At 38.0% G+C, this 26524-nt stretch overlaps 1 protein-coding gene across 1 annotated transcript; it reads right to left on the reverse strand.

The window, feature by feature from the left end:
- Window positions 1-24822, reverse strand: itprid2 (ITPR interacting domain containing 2). Its single transcript, XM_056265637.1, has 17 exons — window positions 24328-24822; window positions 22794-22836; window positions 20765-20814; window positions 20114-20167; window positions 16196-16238; window positions 16023-16121; window positions 14732-14940; window positions 10591-11267; window positions 8285-8345; window positions 7494-7582; window positions 5617-7143; window positions 4450-4524; window positions 4207-4322; window positions 3345-3492; window positions 2375-2440; window positions 1879-2274; window positions 1-131 (listed from the first exon to the last, which is right to left on the reverse strand). The coding sequence occupies exons 1-17, from the start codon at window positions 24482-24484 to the stop codon at window positions 24-26; spliced, it is 3918 nt and encodes a 1305-aa protein (XP_056121612.1). The 5' UTR covers window positions 24485-24822; the 3' UTR covers window positions 1-23.
- Between the last annotated feature and the right edge of the window lie 1702 nt (window positions 24823-26524).

Raw genomic sequence — 26524 nt, forward strand, 5'->3', positions numbered from 1 at the left:
ACCTCCATCCTCTGTTCTGCTGCTTACACAGGAGGCTTCCTGGCTGGAAGAGGAGATCTATGTGGCGACACAGCGGCCAGAAGCTCGTTCACAATCTCCTGCCTGATTTCATGAGCGATGCTATCTTTAATCTGCGGGAGGATACAAGAAATGATGTTAGACTGCATTAAAGGCAGGAAAATCAAACACTACTAACTATATAGTAAGACCACCTAAAATGTGAATCATTTGAATTATTTACATGAAATTATATTTCAAAGTGACTTATAATGCAGTTATAATCAAGTATGCAAAACAAATTTGGAATAGTCCCAGATGTGAGAGTAACTTGAGACCAAGTTTATTTGTATAGCACATTTCCCACAAGCCGCTAGTTTCAGTTTACTTTGAATACATTTGTTTAGGATTGGAGATTATAATAAATGTTCTTTATTATGACTGCCTCTGTAATTTATGCTCACTTTATACATTCATTCCTGTACTGTCCTGAACGCTGTTAAATTTAAAGGATTTGTTGTGGAGTGAGGAGAACTAAAATACATGTTTAGTGTTTATAATGTTTGTAAACCTTTCGTTTTATTTCTGAATGCAAAATTTTTTTTTTTTTTTTTTTTTTATTATACACTGACTGCAATTATCTCGACAATGCAATTTTGACCCAGTGCATCTTTATAATTAGGTGTGACTTATTTTAGGAAAATATGGTATCTTGTTTCTAGAAAAGCACTATTTTTTAAAAAGAAAACAGCCAAACTACTATCATACTACCGAAAAATTTAGTTAAAGTTGTTACAACTTAACTTTAGTTGCTCCCCAACACTGTTAGAGAATTACTGTATGTGTAAACCTGTCATACAGCAACAGTCACAATGATGTTAAACGATTAGAACAGTTTTTTTTTTTTTTCCATATATGAAATCCCAAGAACTGGCAGTGATGTGAAGTGTCAAATATATACAGTATTGACACACCGATGAAGAACATCAGGTCTTGCCAGGCTGTTACATCACCCCACAGGCCTTGAAATTTACTTCAAGGAACCAATTCAGTCCAAGTTTCCCTTAGAAGCATCAGAATTGCTGGAACATCGAGACAGACTTGTAAATCAGCCTAAACTGATGCATGATATTTCATGAGCAAATCTGTCAATCATCACATACACCAAAAACCATTACGGCTCGCTCAAACGGTGCCAAAGACAGTCAAATATGCTTTTTCCACTTTCTTTTGAGACGGGGACGGAAAACACATGCTGCTTTTGTGTCTCCATATCATCATTTTCTAGATGTTTTGGCAGAATCTAACAGTATTTTTCTTACATGTCTCTCTGGAGTACTCAATTCTGATGGGTCAGTCGTGGCATTTAGCTGTCAGAAATGTCTTATTATTACACGCCACGGCTCTCTAAAATGCTTGACTCTGATTGGTCAGTCACAACATTTCTGTTTCTTCTCAAATTAATATTTCATGTCCCCGTCATAATGCAAGTAGTGAAAAGCTGTGTAATAAATTAACCCTTAAATGTCTGTCTTGTTTGAACTTGTTCGTTTGCAGTGTTATTTTAGTCTCATTGAGTAGTTTTATAATAGTTTTTATTAATATTTTGATTTTTGTATTTATTTTTATAGTGTCCGGTTTCCTTTTAATTTTAGTTAAAGTTTTAGTAATTTTGTAGTATGATTTTGTAATTTTTATACTTTTTATTATTATAAATAGGTCTGTATAGTTTTATAAATTTTCATTCTTTTTGAACTCAAATCAATATTTTTTTTGCGATAACAACCGGCTGGATGTACAGTACATTACACCTTACATATTGGCCATTGACAATGCTGTACATCAGTCGGCTTATTCGGATAAATGTATAAGTGCTCTCACCTCTTGTATAAGATGTTGCAGGTCACCATTCCCTCTACTTCTACTCCTCCACTCGGTGGGACAGCAGTCCTCAGCCGTCCTGCTCCTGCGACCATCCAGTGACGACTCGTCTTCATCTCTGCTGAACTCCAAAGAAGTAGGTGTCAGGTTCGGCTCCATCCTTTCCGGGGATTCGGGCCGAGGAACCTCCATTCCAGGCCGTGGAGGGATGGTGGGTGTGAGGTTGAGGGTGGCCCGGTAAACGCTGCCTCTTTGCAGGGAAGGCGAGCAACAGTCGTGTGTTCGGTTGAATCTGCCAGGGCTGGATGCTCTCGATGAGCGGCCTGAACTGAGTGTGGGAGCCTCATATCCCAGCTCAGATTGAAGGTACAACTGCTCCTTCAGGAGGTCCGTCACCTGTACATTCATATCAGAATTGGAAAAGGAAACAGAGTAGAATAAGCCATGGAAATGATATCCGATACAGGACCCTGTAACATGAGAATAATCCACTCACCGGCTCCATGGCCCGCAGTGCTGAAGAATTAGACAGGCTTTCCATGCTATGACCTCTCTGCATTCCCTGTGAGACACACGTGTTTGTTACTAAAGAGTTAAAAAATCTACGGTCTGTAAGATTCATTTGAATGTTTTTGAAAGAAGTCTCTTTTGCTCAACAAAGCTGCATTTATTTCATCACAAGTACAGTAAAAACTGTAATATTGTGAAATATTCTTTACAATTTAAATTTTAACACATTTTAAAATTTTATTTATTCCTGTGATGCAAAGCTGAATTTTCAGCATCATTACTCCAGTGTCACATGATCCTTCAGAAATCATTCTAACATGCTGATTTGGTCCTCTAAGAACATTTCTTAATATTATCAATGTTGAAAACAGTTGAGCAGCTTAATATTTTTGAGGAGGTTTTTGAGGTTTTTAGGATTCGTTGATGAATAGAAAGTATAAAAACAGCATTTATTAGAAATAAAATTCCTTTGTGTATTATAAATGCCTTTACTCTCAAAGTTGATGCATCCTTGCTGAATAAAAGTAATAATAATAATTGTAGTTATAATAATAAAAATAAAAATCTTACTGACCCCAAACTTTCGAACAGTAGTGTATACAAAGTTTCCAGATTTTAGTCATTTGTCATCACACTAATGGTATATAATAGTTATTTTGCTGAAATTCAACTCAACACTGTTTTATACATTACATTATCAAAATGCAATGTCAGTTTATGGTTATTCTAAATATATCAGGTTCAGTGAACCTCACATTAGAATTCACATTTAGACTTATTCTGCACTTCCAATCCTAAGAGGCGATAATAAAAAATGATAAATGCATATTTTGTTTTATTACCTGCTAACAGATACATACTTTTTGTAAAGTATTTAAAGCAGAATAGGTCTAAGCTAAGCTATTACAGCATCCTTTATCATTTATTATGAGGCAGCTGCAGTCACATCCACTGACCATGTGGTGGCGGTAGAGGCTGCTGTGCTGGGAGCTGCTGCGCATCTCTTCGTTCAGAGAGAGCAGGCGATCCTCCAGCTGAAGCTCCAGATCCTGCAGCTCCTGTCTGACTGCAGTCCGCAGGGTTTCCAGATGTTCCGCCTCCCGCCTGCAACAGCACAGGTTCAAGTTTTTCACGGTTCGGTTTTTATCAGTTCTGCAGACAGCTTGTAAATACTTGGTAAATCGCTAGTAGAGGTGCAGTGATCAAATCAATTTGAGGTTGAAACAGAAAAACAATAGTTTAACACTATTATTTGCCAATACCGTAACTTTTTCAATAGTGATTAACGTTAATCATTAGCATGCTTTGTTTACATATTTTAGGGTTCTTGATTAGTTTATTGCTACATCCGCCTTTCTCTCGATCAAATTGTAAAGCTATTCAGTGCTACTGGAAACTAACATGCTTTTGTAAAAACAGAAATGTGAAATATTTGTTCAAAATAACTGTTTCTATTTTAATATATTTTAAAATGTCATTTATCCCAGTGATGGCAAAGCTGAATTTTCAGCAGCAATTAGGGCTAGTCTAGTATTCAGTGTCACATGTCCTTTAGAAATCATACTAATATGCCTATAAATCATTAGCATGTATGATTCATTTGACAATTCATTTAGTGGCTTTCTCTCTGTAAAATTGTACTGCTTTTCAGTGCGACAAGGAACATTTTGTAATATCTTTTCAATTTGATTTATTTATTTTGACAGATCCCCTTAGGGCTCCAGTTTAAAAAGAAGTGTTTTGGCTTTCTAGACCAGTGTGTGAGACTTGGGCAAAAGGAGCACGTTGCCCTTTGTGGCTTGTGATTTTGTTCCTCACCTCTCATCTGGACTAAGATGCTGGTAGACCATAGACTGCTGTCTCATGAGAGCCAGTTCCAGATCCATCATCTGAGTCCGGAAGACGTTCAGACTCCTGCGCCGCATCTGGAGCTCCTGCAGAAAACATTAGGTAAAGACTACCCAAAAAACTCTTGCACAAGCTATATAATCATCTCAATTTCATAAGAGGCTTCTACTGATGCAACTCATGTGACTGCTTCCTCTTTGGGAAATGATGTACCTCATAAAGCAGTTGGACAGAGCGTGGTGTACTGATCCTGTCAATGGGTGTGTCCCCTCCATGCACCGATGAGCTCTGCCAACAAAACCACAGATCAGTTATCACTTTTGAGTCACGCAGGAAATACATGTATAAACTGAGCCCGGGATAATGCAGCATGCTGACTCGGCAGAATATTTGCATTTAGGGTGGAATCCGGAACACACTTCCTTGTTCTACTTTATGTAGATATATTTAAAACTTTGTGTGAAACAAAACACTTATTACAGGTCATAGGTTACACACACACACACACACACACACACACACACACACACACAGGTCATAGGTTACACACACACGGTTCACGATCTTTGTGGGGACTCTCCATAGACATAATTGTTTTTATACTGTACAAACTGTATATTCCATACCCGTACACTAACCCTACCCCTAAACCTACCCATCACAGAAATCTGCATTTTACATTTTCAAAAAACTAATTCTGTGTGATTTATAAGCTTGTTTCATCAAGGGGACCTCGATTTAGGTCCCCACGGTGACACGAGTCCCCTGGAGTCAGTGTGCATTCAGGTTGAAGTCCCCACCAGGATAGAAACACATGAACACACACATACACAACCTCTTCTTCATGTTTAATGGGGACTTTCCATAGATAATGAATTTTATACTGTACAAACTGTATATTTTATCCATTTACACTAACCCTACCCATCGCAGTTCTGTTTTTTTACATTTTCAAAAAAATCATTCAATATGATTTATAAGCCGTTTTCCTCACGGGGACCAAAACATTTCCCCACAAGGACAAGGATTTCAGATATTACTATCTTTGTGGGAACATTTTGTCCCCATAATGTAGGGTTTGCCACCCACACACACACACACCAACGTGCCTAGAAACACTCCTTAATAAGATGCTCTTTCTCATCAAGACTTTTGTTTTTTTTTGTTTTCGCATTACTTGATGTTTCCTAAGTCCAGCCCATGCAAATATATCTACTGTGCTATAGCAAAAACTCCACCAGCTAACCTATTTCTACCATAAGAATCAGAAACGGTTACTAATACATCCTAGGCACAGCCTTATTAATAACCAGGTTTACCATAGGTTAAGACCGTTTGGATGCAACACACAAGTATACAAATAATTTTGGCAGTTCTCACCTGACCAAGGTTCTGCATTGTCCCACGAATGTCATGGAGGACCCTCATAAGCTGCATCTCTGTGCTGCCCATCGCAGGAGCGGGTGCTGGAGGAGTCCCAAAGGAGAAAGGGTAGGGGGGAGACGGATAATATGGATGACTGTAGGGCGCACCGGGGTGATGTGAAGAATTGTTGTACCCCAAATTGTAGGGGGCACTGTGGGACTGCGCAAGAGGGATGTGAGTTTCGTACGGGCTGCCGTGGATGTTCAATGAGGGGCCATAGGGAGCTCCCTGAGAAACGTTATAAGGTGAAGAGAATGGGTTGTATGGTGTGCTGTGCGGATGCGCATAATGCATATTGTGCTGGGGTGCAACGGTCACCCCCTGTGGTGGAGTAAATGTATGGTTCTGAAGTGGCTGAGGATAAGGCGAGCTCTGCGGTTGTGGGAAGGGAGTGTGGTGGGGAATTCTTGTAGGGTACGAGAAGTTGTAGGCCAATCCATGTTGTGGAGAGTAGAAGGATCCATGAGGAGGAGGAGGATGAGGAAGAGGGTGGGCCGGACCTGTATAATGAGAAAGGTTTGGGACGCTACATGTGCTCCAGCTTGGACCTTCACCCAGGGGCCTCTGGGGCCAGTCGGCAGGGACACTATAAAGCGAGCTGGAAGAGCGAGTCAGATGTTGGGGTATGTTTAGATGGTTTGGTGGTGGTTGTGTTCCCCTATCAGTCATTGATCTACTTGCTGGAACAGAATTCAAGAGTGTAGATTGTCTGTCGGCATGATCAACTTCGTCTTCTTCCATGATGGAATCCACTTCTTCCCAGTCACTGCGATTCTCCTCATCGTAGCGGTATGTGTACGAGGGTGGGGTACAGTGCTTGACCGAACCCTTTCCAAGTTGGATGCGCATGGAGGTGACCACTCGAGTCGGGTTGAGTGAAGACATTGGGAGGGAGCTGGATCTCCTTAAAGGATTCCTCTCCAAGCTTTCCCTCAGCAAGTCCTTGTCCCTCACCCATACTCGGCCAGGACGTTCCTCGTCCATTGAGGATGACCTTTGATGGGCCGTGTGGAGGGCCATCTGCCTCCTTTGAGCCGTGGGGTGGCAATGCTCAAGATCCGATGACTCTGGTCCGAAGGATGAATGTAGATCTTCAGGAGAGTCTGGATCCATGCCAAAACCAGGCTGGGATGTGTTGCCCTCATGAGTTACATCTGAATCTGTTGTAGGATTTACAATCACGGTCAAATCCACTTCTGGAGAGTCTGTGGTGGGTTCTTGCACTATGTTGGAGTCAGGAGACAGGAGTGGTCCATTGGTGCTAATATTGTCAGAGTTTGGATTGGGAATCTGGAGGCTGGGGATCTCAGGGACTTGTCTGTTGACTCCACTCTGGCTAGATGTGCCTCTGGGCAGAGGATGGGGTTCCTCGCCCAGCAACATTTTAAAGTTGGGGTACTCCAACGCTACTGGAGTGCTGACTTCACCTGCATGCGATGTCACTGTAGTTTCACTGTCACAGCTGTCTGAGCTTTCTTGTACCTAATAAAAGAGAGAATGTTCACTTCCATTATCCAATGAAGAACTGGTTCTTAGGAAAATTAAATGTTGAAAGTTAGATTTATGTTTTGAGAATTTCCCGGAGAACACACATGGCACAAGTTCTAGTGCATCTTAAAGAGGACATTTTCAAGATGTAGAGTTTTCAGTGGAGATGCACCAGTTGACAGGCCATCAATCAGAACCAGATTTATTATATATACTTTTTATGATATCAGTGCAAACTAAATTTTCACATAAACATGGGTCTGATAAACATGAATCCGAGGAGGATTGCACTTTGTATTCATAGATTGTTGAGAGCCCAGATGGTTATGCCCACACTCGCGTACCTTCAGGTGATAACCCGAACCGTCTGTGGATGGGTCCTCTGCAAACCCGCTGCTGTCAGACTGCTGGCTGGCAGTCCTCAATAACCGCTCTGTAGGAGAAACAACACAGGCACCAAAACTGAGTGTGAATGACTAATTTCCCAGCGGTAAAAGACTTCTCAAATTTAAAGCCAGTTTATCATTCATGAGTTTTAAGGCTTAGATCTCATTATTTAGGTTCAGTGTGGTGAATATGGGAAATTATTGCCACACATTTGTCTGTTTTCCTATCACTTATTCACTGTAATAATAACAAGTTTGGTAGCATAATGTTGCATATCACAGAACATAATTATGACTCAAACCACTTTTACTTGAATCTAGAACATTCTTCTAGTGAACATCTACTAAATTCTACCACACGAGGTCAGACTTGCTCTATACTGTCTCTAAAAGACATATACTTAAAGTCCCCTGCAGCTCTTTAGGGCTGGGCTATAGGACAGCATGATAGACAGAATCACAGTTATGAATAAGAATTTTTTCCTCTGTGATCATATCGGGTTGTCTTTCCCTAGAAGAAAACACAGTCGTTGCATTCTCAGGAGGAACGAGTCAAAGCATTTTTATCTTAATTCAAATTTAAATCTTACTGATTGTCATGTTGTAAACAATACCATAGCAAACGTAACTGCAAAACCTGTTGCTAAGAGGTCTCTTTTACATGAAATTGTTTTGAATGCTTCAAAATTGCAAATACAAATTCAGTTTCCTGGTAGCGTGACTGATAACCGCAGTCAGTCCACACTCACCGCTGCCATCTCGAGACATGCCACCAGGACCAGGAAGAGCTTCATCCTCATTACTCTGCAACTGCAAAGAAATAGATTATTACCATTCTGACAGATTACAACACAGCAGCATAGTCACACTTGAACATTACACCAGTTTTAGATACTCAAAAGATGCTGCTCATAAGCCAATGTTAGAAAATGTGGTATGACCAAGGGCCAGCATATACAATGACCTGGTAAAAGTACTGGGTGGTTTTGACAGACAGATAGTCACACCCCAAACTCAAACTATTGGTCGAGTCAATGTTGCCATATCATGCCGTGTCGGGATGCTCAAACAAACAGAGCAATAAGAGATTATTCTATCATCATTTACTAACCCTCATGTTGGTCCAAACCTGTAAGACTTACTATCTACTGTAGAACATAAAAAAATATATTTTATACAATGCTGGCATCCAAACAACATTGGACCCATTGACTTTCATTGTATGGACAAAATACAGAAATTTTTCAAACTACCATCTTTTGTGTTTGAAAGAAGAATGTAAGTCATAACGGTTTGGAATGACATTAGGGTGAGTAAGAAATTTAAATTTTGGTTGAACTATCCCTTTAAGTTGTGAAACACTCGAAACAATCAACTTTTCAATGATGGAAAAAAAGATAAAGATATACAAATAAATCGAACCATTAATTTATTAATTGTACATTAATATTATAAAAGTATATTATTATTATTATTATATTCACTAGTAATTTACAATTAATATTTAACTGTTCAATTAATTTATAATAATATAATATAATTTTACAGAAGGAACTTTTGACTATGGTTTAAAAAAATACTATAGCAAAAACAACTACCCTAACTAATATAAATTTTAAGCATTATTAATGACAACTAAACACTCCGTACTTAAAAAAGAACAATAAACAAATTAGCAATTGCACAAATAAATACAACTGAACAAAGATACAACAGTTTTTTAAGATTTTCATGTACTATTCAGATACAGACACTGTTATCAAATGTAAAAATAACAGCACTTTATAAATAAAATATACATTAGACAATATCTTTACAAAAGTTATTCACTCAAAAACAGCGAGTACATTTTCTCTTAATCTTTTGTTGTCTGATTAACGCTATTATAGAGACGGCAGTAGGAATATTAGGCTGCTGTCACTTTAAGAGCTGCACGAATACAATATACTGTTACACGTGTTTTCTTATCAAATTTTTTCGTTCACTTAAGACATAACCAACTGTGTTTACGAGGATATTTTATACATATTTTTGTGTGTATTTGTCAGCTCAAGTGCAAAAAGACGTGGAAGGCAACTCCATTTTGTATCGCACACTATACAGTATGAGAGGCGGCTTTCTGTGCGCATGCTTTAGATGTGTAGCCTGGTTAAAACCAGACCATTCTCAGTTGTAACTGAGTTATGGTCTGGCAAAGCGTCATAGACAAATCATTTCCAGAGGGGCGTCACCAACGGACGTCGCGGATAGACCTAAAACCAATCAGAGCGATGAAGGAGATGACGTATGCAGAGCGGGGGGAGAAACCTCTCCGAGTGTTGTTCTTTGCTCTGTTTTAACTAAAAGGAAACGTTCTTGCTTAAAACAGACGCGATAGCTGATTCGAACGAGTGATGTTTGATGGCGGCATCCATCTTTGTAATGTAGGCTACAAAATCTGCTTCAAAATCCCAGCGCTGTCGTCATCGTGTAAAGCCCGCCCCAACGTTTCTGATTGGTGCCTCGATTTCGACGGATTGGAAATGGGCTTGAATGAGCTCTTTGCCAGACTAACTTTCAGAGCAAATCTTAATTTGCCAGAAGTTGTCTGGGTTTTCCCAGGCTATTAGATGTGTGCATAGCATTGAAAACAGCGTGTGGGTCTTCTTGCGCTAGAATGGTTTAAAGTCATATTAAAATGCACACAAAGGAATCAATAGGAGGAATAGAAATTCTAATTTTATAACACGTATCTGATTCCTGACCTTAAGTATCTGGTTCCAGAATTGGAATCGATTTTTGATTCCCAACTCTAAGTTTCACTGGTGAAAATTGTCTGCTATTAGGAATTAGTATCATGCTCCAACATAATCAAAGGCAAAACCATAATCCCCAGAAAATACTCCAGGCGCTCCATGTTCCCTACTTATTTTTAGCTTTAAGTGTCATGACCCTCAACAAAACGCACACAAAAGAAACTTTAGGGGAAACTTGGAGATGATTGTCAGCGTGAGAACTGGACAAGGGAAAGCAGGGAGGATTGTTTTGGTAAAGTGGAAGCAAGAGGGAACTGTACCTCCTCCATTTCAAAGGAGTCTCTGGGCTGGCTGAGCAGGTGGGCTATGTGTGGGTTGGGCAGCAGGTTGGATGGTTCTTTATCTGGGGTGGAAGTGATGGTGTTCTGGTACTCGTACTCTTTGAGTCTTGACTCTGTCGTGAGATCCCTCTCGTCAGAAACGCGACTGATGCTCACCAGGACCGGGGAAAGTGGCGTGTCTTTGTCCAGAGCTGGTGACGGACTGGAGTGATCACCATTCGTCAACGTAGAGTCCTTGGCTAGAGGTTCTGGGATTTCTCCGTTGAGTGAGGCCTCTGAGATACATTGCTGTGCTTCCTCGGTCACTGTTTCCAGAGATGAATCTTTTTTCCTAAAGACTTTCTGCTGTGGCTTGTGCTCGGTATCCGTCAGCCCGTCCCGTATGTCAGAGTTCACGCTCTCTGCGCTGTCAGCATCAGGCGCTGAAGGCTGTTTGGCCGATGCTTCCGTGCCGGAGGCCATCAGGTTCTGTCTCGTAATGTTCCGTTTTAGAATTTTGGCCACATTCAGAGCCGAATTATTCCTTTTTAATGGAGGTGTTTTAACCTCTATTTCGCCGTTGCCGATTTTCTCCATGGGTCTTCCGGACACGTGGGAGTAGATTTCTGTGAAAACGTTTGCCACCGTAGCCAGTACTTCTGTTTGACGGAATCGACCTACAGAAAAAGGAGAGCAAACTTTAAATGATTTACTCAAGAAAAAAAAAGGAGAAACTTAAGAAAATTAAAACAGAAACAATAGAAAGCACTTTTCAAACAGAGTTTCCCACACCTGCTATTGTAAAAAAAGTAAACAAGTACATAATAATAATATATTGTATTTTGTAATAGTAAAGTACAATAAATAATGGATTGTAATAATAATATATTAGTTATATAAGGCCTCAACAAATACACAAATTAATAAATAACTGACAAATAAAGTCATCTCTGAAACGGTCAAACCGCATTGTAAATTAGACTGAATTGACTACAGGAGTCATCATTCTGAACATTGGACAGAATTGACTCACTTTAACCGCAGGTTAATCATGTCAGACTCAAAATGAGTCAAGAATTGTTTCTGTATAAGGCTGATTTTCTAAAGGCAATGTTTAAAATGCTAATTAGTAAGGTTAGTTAACTCCTATATGAACAACAAATAAGTAATTACACTGCTTTGAGTTTATGTAAGTGGAGTGTGAATTTTATAAAAAAAAAAAAAAAAAGATAGGGCCTCTCGGTGCAAAAACAAGATCCGGTTAACTTTTCTGTGACGGTTTTGTGTCAATGGTTTTTATCAACATCAAGCTCGTCATTATGGCTGACATAACGGAAAAAGATTTGACAATACTGCACGCATGTAATGGAATGATAACAAGTGATAACAAGCCAGTGATGTGTGGTGCTCAGAAATCAATCGTCTTCATTTATCTCCTGCAATGCAGCCAGGCTGTCTGAGTCAGCGTTCAGGAACGGCTCGCAGGACATGTGCCAGAAAAAGAAAAGAGGAACAGAGAGTGCGGTTTTCTGTGAAAGAGGGACAAGCAAGTCCGATTCGAGATCACAGCCCCCGCATTTAGGGAGGAAGAAGCAAGAGTTACTATGCAAGAATAGACAACAAGACAAGTCCACAAAACGTGAATAAACATTCAAATCCACTTCTTGGTCGAAATGCCTGCCTAGTGAGGTATGAGCATAAACAGTTGGTTAGTCTAGGTTGTGGCATTAAAAAAAAAAAAGTGTCAAAATAACTGTCTTCTACTAAACTAATAAAACTGTTGCTGTCTGTCAGTAATATTATTTGTTCTATTACTTCTATTGTTTCCTTGTTTATTTTAATACTGACAGCAATAATTGCTTGAATAATACCTTGTATGTTTAATAATTACTTGAATTGATAATCTGAATGTTTATTTTAAACGAATAGACCTAAATTAGAGTCTTTATTAATATTTATAGTTTAATATTTAAAGTTAAAAGTGTACGATTTTCCGCACTATTAGCACCATCAAATGGAATTGAAATCTGTTTATTTAAAAAACTAATTAATAAAATTGACAACTACATTCAAACAAAGCTGTTCAGATAATTATATTAAATATGAATATATAATGAAACATTATAATATAAAAAAATATCAGGAATTGTATAGGGCTTCAACAAATAAACAAACAAATAAATAAAATGTTAAATTAAAATAATTTACATAAATTATATATTCTTTCTTAATATTTAAAGGTAATGTGTACAATTTTCTGCACCATTAGCACCATCAAATATAATTACAATTTGTTTGAGATAGATAGATAGAACAATAGATACAACGATAGATGACTTCTGTAAAGTCATATCATAGCTTTTTGTGAGAAACTAAATTATTACTATAAGTATTCACTTTTTAATGCAATTACAGGCTTTTGTGATTCTTTTCTTGGTTTGGAAATACATAAAGGGCGAGGAAATTATAACTGGTATTTTACCCCAACAGTTCCCAGCCAGACCAGCACTTACTAAAACTATGCAACAAAGCGAACCAAATGCAAATGCAGTGCACTCACGATCAACAAAACAGGCCTTATTACAGACTTCACACATCCCTACCCTCACCAAGGTTCTTCCTGTTCCGATGCTTTGTCTTGGCTCAGTGAGATTTATGCAAATGTAGGCCAACACAAAAGCTGGCACAGAGCGGGCACACAGTCCGAATCCTGATGTGAGCGGATGGCAGAATCAGCTCTGCTGTGCCACAGCCTGCTTGTCACTTTCTCTCTCCGTTGCCGTCTGTCTCTGCCTCTCATTTCTGTGCCCACGGAGGACAATGGCTTTGCTGTGCTCTACTTCTACCGAGTCTGAACAGCCCTCGCACACACAGCGAGTGTTTAAAGGGGTTGGGAGCTCAGTGTTTGGTTGAAGATATGGAGTAATTGAGAAACGCCATGGATTAGATGTTCTGCAATGCAGTCTTAAAGACAAACACACTTCTTGTCTGGGCACCACAACTTCCCTCAAGTCTTCTCTTGCTGTCTTTGTCTTACATCTTTATATGGTTAAATACTTGTATGCAGTGGCGTAAGACTGTCGCCCCAGGATTGATAATGCAATTAAGGATGAAATGATATTAAAAACCTGGCTGATAATGATATCGATAGATATGTTCATGTTATGGTTGATAATTAATAAAATAATTATCTAATGTCTAATATTAAAATTCTACACTATTTTGTCAAAATATATTAATTAAAACAGATTTTTTTGAAATGCTGGAAGTGAATTTAGGCATATATAATTGTACAGAATGAAAAGTGGATATTCATTTTAAGATTTGCAATGTTAACACAGTTTTAATATTTAACAGTGTTATTAAATTATTCGTTTTTTTAATGCCCAATTAAACAATTGATGCCAAGACTGATAAACAAAAAATCAAACAAATATTGGTCAATAATGATATCATTCGTCCCTAAATTCAATTGCATGTCAGAAATATGCATTTAATTAAACCGCGTTAATAGACTAAAAGCAAACAAAATACAAGAACGTTTTGTGAAATGTTACTGAGATTAAGAAAAGAAGACTTAGAAATACATAGGCATTCCAGATGCAAACAAATATTGAAAATAACTTTACAGTAGATCGGTAACAGTGCAAATATCGCTTTCACTTGAGAGCAGGGAGCGAGCGAGGAGTGGGAATTTTTGAAAACCTGGAGTGGAGTTACTGGGGAATGCTTTGCATGTGAGCCAAAAAGGAAAGTCATTTCAAAAAGCAGAGGAAGTTAAGTTATTTTAAAGATTTCTAGGACAAACATTTTTTTATTTGCAATAACATGCACGATGAATTGTGCACAATACGACCAAGAACGTGCATTAAGAAGGTAAACAGTCTATTTTGACTTTATGTTGACTTAAATGTTGTCCGGTTGCCTAGCTACAATGTTATTTCTAAGCATCAAGGCCATGCGAAACGAAACGATGTAATGATTATTTTTCAGATTTAAAAAAGGGGAGGGGATAAATGTAGGCATTTTTAAATGCTCGCTACACCCTGCATGTAACATTTCATATATCCCTCAATTAATCATTTCGATCGGTGTGAACCACGGGGGCAGAAATGCCATCAAACATGTTCAGTTGACATACTTGTTAGGGCATAGTTCGGGTTCTCCAGCTCCATGCGCTGAATCTGGGCTCCCAGGTAAACTTTGATGTCGATGCCCTTGGCGCCAGAAGACGAGTTGAAGAAACGAGAAGGGATTTTTGAGGCGATGTCGGGCTCCTCCCGTCCAAAGCCGAGGTTGTATAAAATCTCCTCTGGATCCTCCTCATACAGGTCCAGCAGTTCCGAAACACTGCAGGAAAAACAACATCGGTGAAGACATACATCTGCATCAGCCAAACGATATTTGCCAAAGTGATGCATTACAGACACTGCATATAAAGATCTTGCTAACACTTAACATGAATTAACCATGAAAAATAATTCTACAGCATCTTAGTTAATGTTAATCTCGGCATTTACAACTACATTTTTTAATTAAAATCAAAAGTTGTGTCTGTTAACATTAGTTAATGGACTGTGAACTAACATGAACATGAATATTTTTTATTAACTAGCATTAACAAAGGTTAATTAATGCTGTAAAACTATTGTTCGTTGTTAGTTCATGACATGTTAGTTAATGCATTAACTAATGTCAACAAATGAGACCTTATTGTAAAGTGTTAGCAACATGGGATTGGGTACTTTCAGAAATTTCACATTACTTTTTACACAGATGGATTTTTAAATGTTAACATAAGTTCCCTTCAAACAACTCTGCATAAACCTTCTGTCAGAAGACACTTCAGCATAAGCATGGCTTAAAGTTCAATGCCGCCACAAATATTTGGACACCTAAAGGACAAGTTTACTGATTTTCAACCATCTTTGAATGCAGTAGTTGTTACACCCCTTATTTATTATAAAAATTATATCAAGATTTTATGATGAGAGATGTATGAACTACTGCACAGTTACGTAGGAAATAAGATGACATGGAAAATGGTATTTCTTTCTATTTAGCATATATATATATATATATATATATATATGTGTGTGTGTTTATGTAGATATATATGTGTGTGTGTGTGTGTGTGTGTATCTATATATATATATATATATAATTAGTTATAATTACTATGTAATTAGTAATAGCTATTTAACTAGCCAAATATTAGACAACTAATTGGTCTATCACTAATCTGAAACATAAGTAAAAGTTATTTAAATATAGCCAGATTATCATTAACTATAGTAAAACGGAAATTAAAATGATTATACATTTATTGTATTCAAACTCCTTGCCCAATCACTGGTTGAGTTGTTGCGGATTCACAAGCACATAGATTTTACATGTGTTAATAACTTTAGTGCGTCATTGTTGTAAAGTACCTGGACACTGTGGTGCTGCTCTTTGCAGAGCCTGTGGAGTTCATACTTCTGCCCTTCTGTTTGAACTGGCTCCTTTTGGCCTTGGCTGGCATTTCATAGCTGGGGAAAGAAGACAGTCATCCACCTGTGACTAGACCAACAGAAGATGGGAACATTTTTGAAGTCCTGCTTACCCATTGGCCTCTGTTTTTGTGCTGCTGTTCTGGAGGTGATTGGCTGTAGAGAGAAAGAAGAATATAGGCTTAACTGTGCTGGATTCCTACCTAATTTGATACCGAATTCCTCTTAAACCACCTGTCGACCTTTGACGCAACAAGTGCAGTTAGCAAAAGCCCTGGCTGTCATTTTAGCATTGTGGGAATAGTCAGAATTTTTTTTTTTTTTTTTTTTTTTAACGAAAGAGCCTTATTTAACGTTGTGATAATGTTAATTTCCAAAAGTGATTTATTCAGCTGAGAACATCCACTCTGGACGACAATCCACTTTTCCTCAGCACTTAGAGCACAATGACAGAATTATATGTGCACACATCCTAACCTGCCAAACGATTCATGTTACAAATCACATTAGACACCAGGTTTTAGTTCACTAAAGAGGACAGGATTGAACACAGAGACGCTGAGGACATTAGCCAGAGATTTTCTGGCCTGAAGCATCCTGGTTTACATGCACTCATCCATCAGCCTCAGGTGTAAATGCTCAACCTCGAATTTTCACAGAAATTCCCACAACTGGTGCTGCCTGATTCCTGTGCTTTAGTCAATAAGTGCGGAGAGGAGTCATTCAGTGGAACTAGTCTGGACTCGTTTCTTCACATACAGACACAGTGAGGGGTGAAATCTGGTCGACTGCAGTTTCACAATGGCTTGTGGCAAGTCTGCAGAAAAAAGTTTCTCCTCAACTTCTTGTGTTGTTTAAACTAGTCATTCTACAACTGTCAAAATACACCCACACATAAAATAGCATAATTAACCAAGGAAATATAGTATAATTGATGGCCCATTACACAAGCAAATAATGCAAGTGCTTTTCATACCATTAATATTGTTTTTACATTAATTTGTCCAATATTGTTTTATTACTGTTGTTTTTTTAAACATTATTAAAGTTTTAAGTAGCACACACAGGTTCCAAAGTTAACACTCACCAAGCAAAGACGTGCATGGGTCAAAACCACCAATACAGCCTTCTAAAAAATAATGTTTTCCACAGCGAAAAATCTAGGATGCCTACATTTTTCCCTCCAGAAACAATTTAAAAATAAAGTAAATATATATACATACATACAGTCAGTGGCGGTTCTAGAGGGGGGCCAGGGGGGCCCGTGCCCCTGTGACAACAAGCTTGCCCCCCCTTGTGGCCCCCCTAAATGTGGAGTGTGAAATAGTTTTTACAAAACTGTTTTTTTGCTATCGTTGTATGCGTATTATTTTTTTATTATTCTATCTTTGTGGATTTGCTTGTTCACGTGACAATTCGCATCACATTCGCGGGAATCGCGGCAGAATAACGTCTGTCTCCTGCACGCGAGAGAGGAGAGAAGGAGAAAGCTGGTAAATGTCAGTTCAGTTGCAAGTTCATTCTTTATGTGCGTATCGGGTGTGCGATGTGTATTGTCTATTATGATATTGATTGTAATCAATGTTTTAACTGTATACGAGGCACTGTGAGCTGACATCGCGTTTGTCTATCGTCCTTTCACTGCTGTGTGCGGTTCATAGGTAGGCTATGTCCCCAAATTAGTTTATGTCTTATATTTATATCATATTATGTTCTTATATTAGAATATCACATCAGCAAGAGTGCCGTTTTTCCGTGCACAATAGGCTTTATGCACAGTTTCACTACTTCCTGAACTTCAGCCAGCCCTTTGTTTCCTGTCTGTCATTATTGGACAAACTGATTAATCCAGGTGTGCCTGATTATTGTTACTGAGGCCAGGCACACCTGGTTTAATCAGTTTGTCCAATAATGACAGACAGGAAACAAAGGGCTGGCTGAAGTTCAGGAAGTAGTGCAGCTGTGGCATAAAGCCAATTGCAACTGTGATATTGATGTTATACAACAGTTAAATTAACAATAAGTTAACATTGGGAGTTACTTTTTAGACACAATATTGTCAATATCTTTTGTTTTCCCTTTATTTCGCCGACTAGAATTTCAAAATGAAACCGAGTCTCAATGCAACAGACAGCGATGATTTCTTGACTGAAATCCGCGTTTTGAAAGATTCACTTGCTTCTTTCCCGAATGAATCAGCCATTTGAACAAATCGGTTGAATGAACTCCCTCAACTCACTTATTAAGACTGTGACTTACCACCGTCTACTGGCGGTTTTAGTTTCATATTTAAAGTAGCCTACCCTTTAATTAAAACGTTACAATTAGAAATCATTTCATATTTAAATATTGATTTTAAAAAAATCTCATAGCTTTATTTATGCAATTGTAAATGGAGTGTAAATATATTGATGCCGCTTCTGTGTCACCTCTAGACTGCACTGCAAAGATGGATTTTGATTGAATGAATTAATTTGACTAACAGTGGTACTGTATAATTATTGTATAATTAAGTATTATTGTATAAATAAGTATAATTACTGATTAATTTGAATGTTAGTATTTGACATAAAAGATGATTCATAACTCTAAATAAGTTTAGAATAAATGTACATATATAGGTGAAAATGCCCCTGGAAATCAATTTAAGGTGGCAAATTAAATTAATAAAAAAATAATTTTGGTCCCTGCTGTTAACCGAACACTGCATAGAATATAAAACATATGAATATCTTTGTGAGTCTGCTGTCAACAACAGGCCTAAACCAGCCATGGCACCAGCACAAAACACAATCAGTAAAATATCATCTAATTATCAACAAAACATTGAAAATATTGAGATATATTTTTGTCAATATTGCACACCCCTAATGTACGGTATGAATTTTGATTTCTTCGGGTCTTAAAAAGCCTTAAATTTGACTTTAAAAGGTGTGCAGGAACCCTGTAAACGGTTAGACATAGTTACCTAGCAAGTCAGTTATTTTCAGTAAATTAATTAATAAGCTTCTTGGTCCCCATTGCTTTTGCTCTATAGTTCTCACCAAAATGAAGAGAAAGAAGGATATCATGTCAATTACAGTAACTGTGACTAATACTGAATATGCAATGCAAATGTAAAAATATAATGGAAATGCAAATACATTGTTGAATGATTATAAACATGGTATTTTGCCTGTTTCTGCCTGCAGTGCAGTGCAGAAAATGATATGACAACAATAAGGTCTAAATGTAACAGGCCCCTCTAACAGTACAACTGGCCCCAGCTTGGCCCCCCCAGTTGAAATGGGCTAGAACCGCCACTGCATACAGTGTATATATACATAAATACATATAATATTTTACATTTTATTTTTAAAACATATATAATAAAATATATTTATTTTAATATAATATGAAAGAATAAAATTTTTTTTTAAAACACCATAAATAATGAAAAATGTATGGCCGATAAGCTAAATGTATGGCTTATATTGGACCCTCAGTATGTAACAAACAAAAAACACGTGTAGCACAAAAACAATCATCTTCCTAATTACACATTACACATCAGCATTAAATAATTCCTCACCACAAATAATTCCTAGCTAACATCAGACTTCTGCTACACCTCTGCTATGACATTGAGAAAAAGTGAGCAGCAAAGTCACTTTTATTATTTAAGCGTACCTCTCCCGCTAACACATGGCCAATAAGGTGCACCATGAAACCAGAGATAAGTTATATGATGTGCCAAGACCAGTCTTTCAACCAGAATATCACATGCATGTGTGAGCATGTCACTGTGTGTCCTTAACAGCACATAATCCAAATACAAAGTAAACACTAAACGGCACAAAAACTGACAACAGACCCACAAGGTTTTAAAAACAACAACACAAGGCGGCCAGCAGTCATTCTTGTTTGTCAATCGGTTCATTACCCTCTAAGAAGCTACGTGGGATTCTTGGAATACTTCGGCACATTCCTCACAAAGAAGCACACTTGAGAGCAATTACATCTGATTGAGGGTTAAAGTGGCGAGTACTTACCCTCAGCTCCCAGGGACAGGTCATCTTCAAAGCTACAGCCATTCTTTAATGGCCCTGAAAAACAAAGAGAACAGCTTTCAGAGAGCAAACACTTTACCCTGACCAATCGCGACGAACAAGTGATCATTTCCCATTCTCTTCAACATAAAAAAACACTTGAATACATCCAAGTACTTCAGAGCCCGAATGTGGCTATGGCTTGCACGCACTGAGAGATTAAAAGTAAATATTTACTCTTAAGTGCAATTGCCTTACCTACAAAGTTATCAGAAAGACTGCCGATGCAGTTTCGAATGACCTGATCCATAACACATCATCTGGCTCTTGGCTCCAGTCCTGTATACTGTTAATCTCTGAAGAACCGTTCATCTAATCAAGCACCGCTTTGCCAGGAGTGTGTGGGGGTCTGCTATTGGCCCCAAAGCAGCATACGTGTGCGCGCGCATGTGTGTGTGTGTGTGCCAATGAATGTGCATGTGCGCTGGAGTGCACTGTGAGGTCCTGCTCCAAAGTTCACAAGGAGTGGTGGAGAAGAGAGTCAGCCAGCAGTTGAGTAACCTTTTACAGCAAACCCGATCCCAGAGCGTCAACACGCAACTTATGTAAATGCAAATAAACGCATCATTTTTGGTCTTAAGAAGATGAACTCACCTCTGGACGGACTGGCGCTCTGTTCATCCAAAGAGGCCCCGAGAGGAGTCCTGTTGAAAGATCAATAACACGTCACATCCTCTCCTTACACTCGCCAGATCTCTCCCTAAAAACACGCTCAAACATCCTTCCCTCCCGTGTTCGTTTCTTCGTACACACAGAACGAACTGCATAGATTCTCTTGGCACTTACAAAACGCTGCCTTCGAAATCCCCTGCCACTTTCATCCAGACACCTGGAGATCCGAACGGCGTGAGAAAAAAACCACACCACGTACAACGAGGCTAAGAATAGCTCACGCCATGTTTCACAACACCAGCAGCACCACCGAAAGTCTTTCAGGCTCCGGATATCCAGCAAACTCTCGGCGGTAGAGACACTTACATTTCCTGTCAGCCTGTAGGAGGATGTCTGTCTCATGTGTGTTTAATGATAATGAGCAGGAATTGGGAATAGGACGAGCACGAGGTATTTTTATTGACCTAGTGTGTGGCACTGGGTTCAACGGGGGAATTTGCACTAGTTCTGAGCATTTGATTAAATCAACTATGAAGGAACAGATCACCCAAAAATAAGATTCTGGCATTTGCTCATCATTGAAGTCTCAAATAAATGCCGCTCTTTTGAACTTTCAGTAACACTTTATTTTGCACTGTCCTTGTTACATGTGTTACACGTACTTACTTTAGTAAAAACAAGCAAATTATGCATAATTACATGCAGCTAGCCCAAACCAAACCCTATTACTAACCCTAATCCTATAGTAAGTACATGTAGGCTAGTTAATTATTATTACTCAGTATTTAAATGTATAATTACACTGGCACCTTAAAATAAAGTGTAACCAAACGTTCTATTCATCAACATTGATAATAATAAAAGTTTCTTGAGCAGCAAAGGAGCATATTAGAATGATTTCTGAAGGATCATGTGACACTGAAGACTGGAGTAATGATGCTGAAAATTCAGCTTTGCTATCACAGGAATAAATAACATTATAAAACATATTCAAATGGAGATTAGTCATTTTAAATTTGTCATAATATTTCACAATATACTTTTTTAACTGAATGTTTCATCAAATAAACACAGCGTTGGTGAGCCTTCTTTCAAAAAGAGTCTTCTTTCAAAAACTTTAAAAAGAAAATACTACCAACCCCAAACTTTAAATGGTTTACATGTCATTATAATGGCCCATATCAAATGTGATTTGGCTGTTTTATCTTTTTTTCTTTTCTTTTTTTTCACTTTGGAACAGCAACATAACTTCATCAATGTGAATAATTCCAAACATGTTGGTAAAACCTTTACAAGCATACCAGCTTCTAAACTCAAAGATTCAGATTATGACCGCAATTAAATATCAATCGCATCATTGACAACAAACGATTCTCAAGTCTTCATCGAAAAAAGTTGAGTAAATGACATTAAGCCAAATTTCTTTCAATGTTCAAACAAACATGCAAGGCTTCCTTTTAGATCACAAGATGAAACGGCAGAAAGTGACACGCACCAACAACTCTAGAATCTCGGTTTGGTTTTTCACGTGGACGGTTTATGTTGGTCATGAGGGACGTATATCTACAAAGTAAATAAATGGCCCTTTCCTCCTGCGTTTCAGAGCTAAACAGTCATGCATCTTAAAAAAAAACAGCCTGGCAGTACAGAGAGAAAGACTAAAAACTCTCCGAGGACAACTTCAGCATTAATGGGCCCCTACAGACCCAGAAAAGCCACCAAAAAAAAAAAAAAAAAAAAAAAACTGCAGCACAAAGGACAATAGTCAGTCCTCAAGTAAAGACTTTCCTGACTCTGGGAAGATCACGGTCTGAACCAACTGAACTATTCACACAATTCTCTCAAATTTACAGCTTGTCAGAGACAGGAGACAGAATGCTTTTCTCTGCCAGAACGCATCTGAGCGATTTGTTTACTTACCAATTCACGTCACACCATGGCGTGTACACACATTTTTCTCACACTATTTGCATTTGTATTTTATGAACAGTGTTTTTTTTAGGTAACTCACCTGCAGGTCCTAAGCCAGTTCTCTACTTGATTTGGATTAGGCCCTGAGGAAAAAGAGAATACAAGTAACCGTTCCATGTAATAACCAAATTAATTTCCCTAAAAGCAACATCAAACAAACAAATCTAACTGTGACGACAAACACGGCACTCTCTGAACTACCACTGTGTTCTGCGATTCTTATTTTTCAAAAAACTTTCTTCGCTCTTAATTGGTTTATCATGACTTGCATGGAGAATCAAATGCCAAGCAGACAAACCTCTTTAATCTCTCTGTCTGCTGTGTTCATTACGACATTATGACTTCCAGTAAACCTTCAAACCCCCAAAAGCCATGTTGAGAACTCGGATTCAAATGATAAAAACAACAATCGTATGGTTTGCTATTCTGGTCTGCATTTAAATATCATCCTAAATTTGCATATAATTTTTTTAGGTGTCCATTTATAAAAAGTATTACTGGTATTTCTCCGTATCGCTGAATTTTTATAGGCCAATGAAATGTTGACATTCACAAAATGCAGACTGTTATCTGTAGGCTTAATTCATGTAAAACTGTGGTAAAAAAAAACAGCTCTGTGAAATTTAAAGAGGCAATACAATCCATATCAAGCAAACAATGTTAAAATATTAGTTATCAGTAATTGTGTGTGTGCAATTAACATCCTTATTAGCAATGTACTTAGCATATCAAATATATTGATTATTTGGGAGATTAATTAATCAGTTTCTAGACAGAATCAAGAGTATTTAATAACATCTCTGGCTGAAACTTCCAAAAATGTAGTTAAAATAATAATTTTGTTTTCATGAATCAGTTCAAACTGTCCATCAATCAAATGATTTAAAATCAACTATTTGTTTGCATCGCTTAATCTCTGTGTGGTATACGTTTTTGTGTGTTTTTTTTCATATGTTAAAACATTTACGCAACAATATACAATGGTAAATGCTGTTCATTACTATGTTGTTAAATTTAAACATACCTTCAATATTTTAACAAGATTTCCACTGTATGTTCTGCATTTTTGAATCCACATGGCTGCGCCAATCATTGCTTAATTGGTTGAAATGACAAACTTCTGAAAATTCAACCCTAATACTATGTATTATTATTATTATACATTTTATTTAGGCGCCTTGCATGACACTCAAGGACACCTTAAAAACACAATAAAACAATCAACATTAAATGAAAAATAATCATTACAGCCTGGACACACTGGATACAAGCATAAAAGCAATCGCATAAAAGCCTGCCTAAAAAGATGGGTCTTAAGGCGTGATTTAAAAACAAGAAGACTTTCACTGTTTCGCACATCCTGTTGCAACAAGTTCCATAAATAAGGTGTGCGTGACTAAAGGCTCGGGGACCCTTTAGAAGTGGTGCGAGTCAAGAGAGTGAGTGCAGAAGATGATCTCAAAGTACGAGTAGAAGTGAAGACATGAAGAAGGTCAGAGAAGTATGAAGGTAACCACAGAACCGAACAAACCTGAAAAATTGGCACCGTTATCCCATTAATAGAAAGACTGTACCTGTTTCTGAGGCTGTCGAAGTCTTATTCTCCATAGGCTGTGCAGACAGCGGCTCCTCTGCTCCCTGGTCCTGAGACTCAGGAGCCTGCCAGGAGTCTCGGCTCTGAGCCCAGGCCCTCCTCTTGAAACTGGCAGGGGCGGACTCGCACTCCTCCATGTCCTTGGCTCGGACGGGAAACTACAGTGGGGGACAGTTCACCTGGACAAAAAGAAAAGAGGGACAGACTCAGATCTGAATTGCACAACAATATCCAGGCCCCCATCTCTCCAAAGGGATTGGTGGCAGGTCCAAAGAAGAGTGATGTGACTGTCTTTTGTCATATGAAGCAGACTTTTAACAGTCTTCCTTTACTGAACCAAGCCACATAAACCGAAACTTTGCACACATCATATGCTCGTCTGAGCAAGAACAGAAATGCATGAGCCGACATGTCTTTGATGCATTACTTGCACGTGAAGTTGGTGAAGGGTGTTAACTGAAAACAGAATGTGTAATAGACTAGGTGTCAGCACATTAAACAGCACCGTCTCCAATCAACACACACTCTCAAAGCCAAAATTGCATGCATAGCATAAATGGACGCAATCAAAAACAGACTCTGAAATTACATATATTATCCTAAATGTTTATGACTTCCCACTTTCAAGAATAATTACAGTAATTCTCTGTAATTATTGCTGAACCCATAAACTGTAATAAATGTTTGCATGATGATAAATGTAAATCTGAAATCTACAGTTAGTATAATGCATGTGGAAAAATTGCATAAAAGTGCCTCTTTGAAAAACAGACATTGGGTGTTTTTTTTCTTTTTGTTTCAAATAGAGATCATGATTCTCCCACGATTCAGAACAGAAAACTTGAATGTTAATTGCTGCAGTCTATTTAAAAAGTTTAATTAATTTGAATTAATTCTTAAAAAAAAAAAACTGAATGAATGATTCAATGACTCACTTATAAAGACTTTCATTGCTGGATGAATCTGCGTTTTTGAACGAATATCTTGAATGAATCAATGATTCGATGACAAAATACATTTCGCTTGTCGCCACCTACTGGCGTAATGATATAATCGATACAATATTGATTTGAAAAAGTTATTCAAAAGATGAATCAATCTATTTTGATCGCTAGGGCAGACATTAGTGTTTATATCCGAAATGTAAACTTTTATCCGAAATGTAAACTTTTATCCAAGTACTTCTGTGATCATTCAAATCATTGTAACAGAATACCTATACATGAAAATTGCTCTCTCTGGCTCAGCGGCAGCGTGAAAGCAGATCTGAATGTTCGCTGTGATCGTACTTGTCAAAAGGTTTAATAGACACAGGCGAATCGTTGCCATTTAAAATAAGATAGCGTGTGTTTGAATCGAGATTGCAAACTTACAACGATTAATCGTGCAGCTCTAATTATCGGTGCCATGTTGTTTTCCATAACAGATTGTAGAGGTGTAGAAATTACACACTCAGATTTAAATAACATAATCATCCTGACAGTCTAAATATCCTAAAGAGAATGTTTTTGCAAAATAGATTTTATTATTTCTATTTTTTTAATGTAGAATAAAAAACGTCTTCAAAGAGTCTACAAAATGTGATAACCTATGAACTAAACTGTTACATGGCCCAAGGCTCTGTCCAATAGGAATATGTTTTGCTTAGCAAGAACAAAAATTAGAGGGAACATTGCTTCCAGATATTACAGGAAAATCAAATAAGAGATGAAGGCCATGTGACGGCACTGGGACAACAAATAACCAGCATGAGAAACTAATAACATCTAGAGATTCCAAGGTTCCTGTCAATACGGCGCAAACAGAGGGTGAAGGAGGGAGAGAAAGAAAGGGAGATGGGGGTGTGATGAGGGTCTTAGCTGGAATAGATGGTAGAAAGAAAAAGTCTAAAAACAAGTTGAGCAGGAAATGTCTGTTTAGTTGAAAGATTACAAGCTGGTGCGGAGTCATTTCCTGTTTTAGATCTGGCACTTTATGAAGGAACAGATGAGCCTGACCAAATGGGATGGATTTATAATTCAGCGGTCTGATCTCCCACAATTCTCACACTGCTATTAATAGCATGTGTCTATTTTAAGACTGATCATAGAAGTATGACTAAAATGAAATCGTGTTAGCCAGCACAACCACCTCATTTTATTGCTAAAGTCTATTGATTATAAGGAAACAGATCAACA

This window comes from Rhinichthys klamathensis, unplaced genomic scaffold, assembly GCF_029890125.1.
Source record: "Rhinichthys klamathensis goyatoka isolate OS25496 unplaced genomic scaffold, OSU_Roscu_1.1 h1tg000237l_1, whole genome shotgun sequence".
Classification (NCBI taxonomy): Eukaryota; Metazoa; Chordata; class Actinopteri; order Cypriniformes; family Leuciscidae; genus Rhinichthys; species Rhinichthys klamathensis.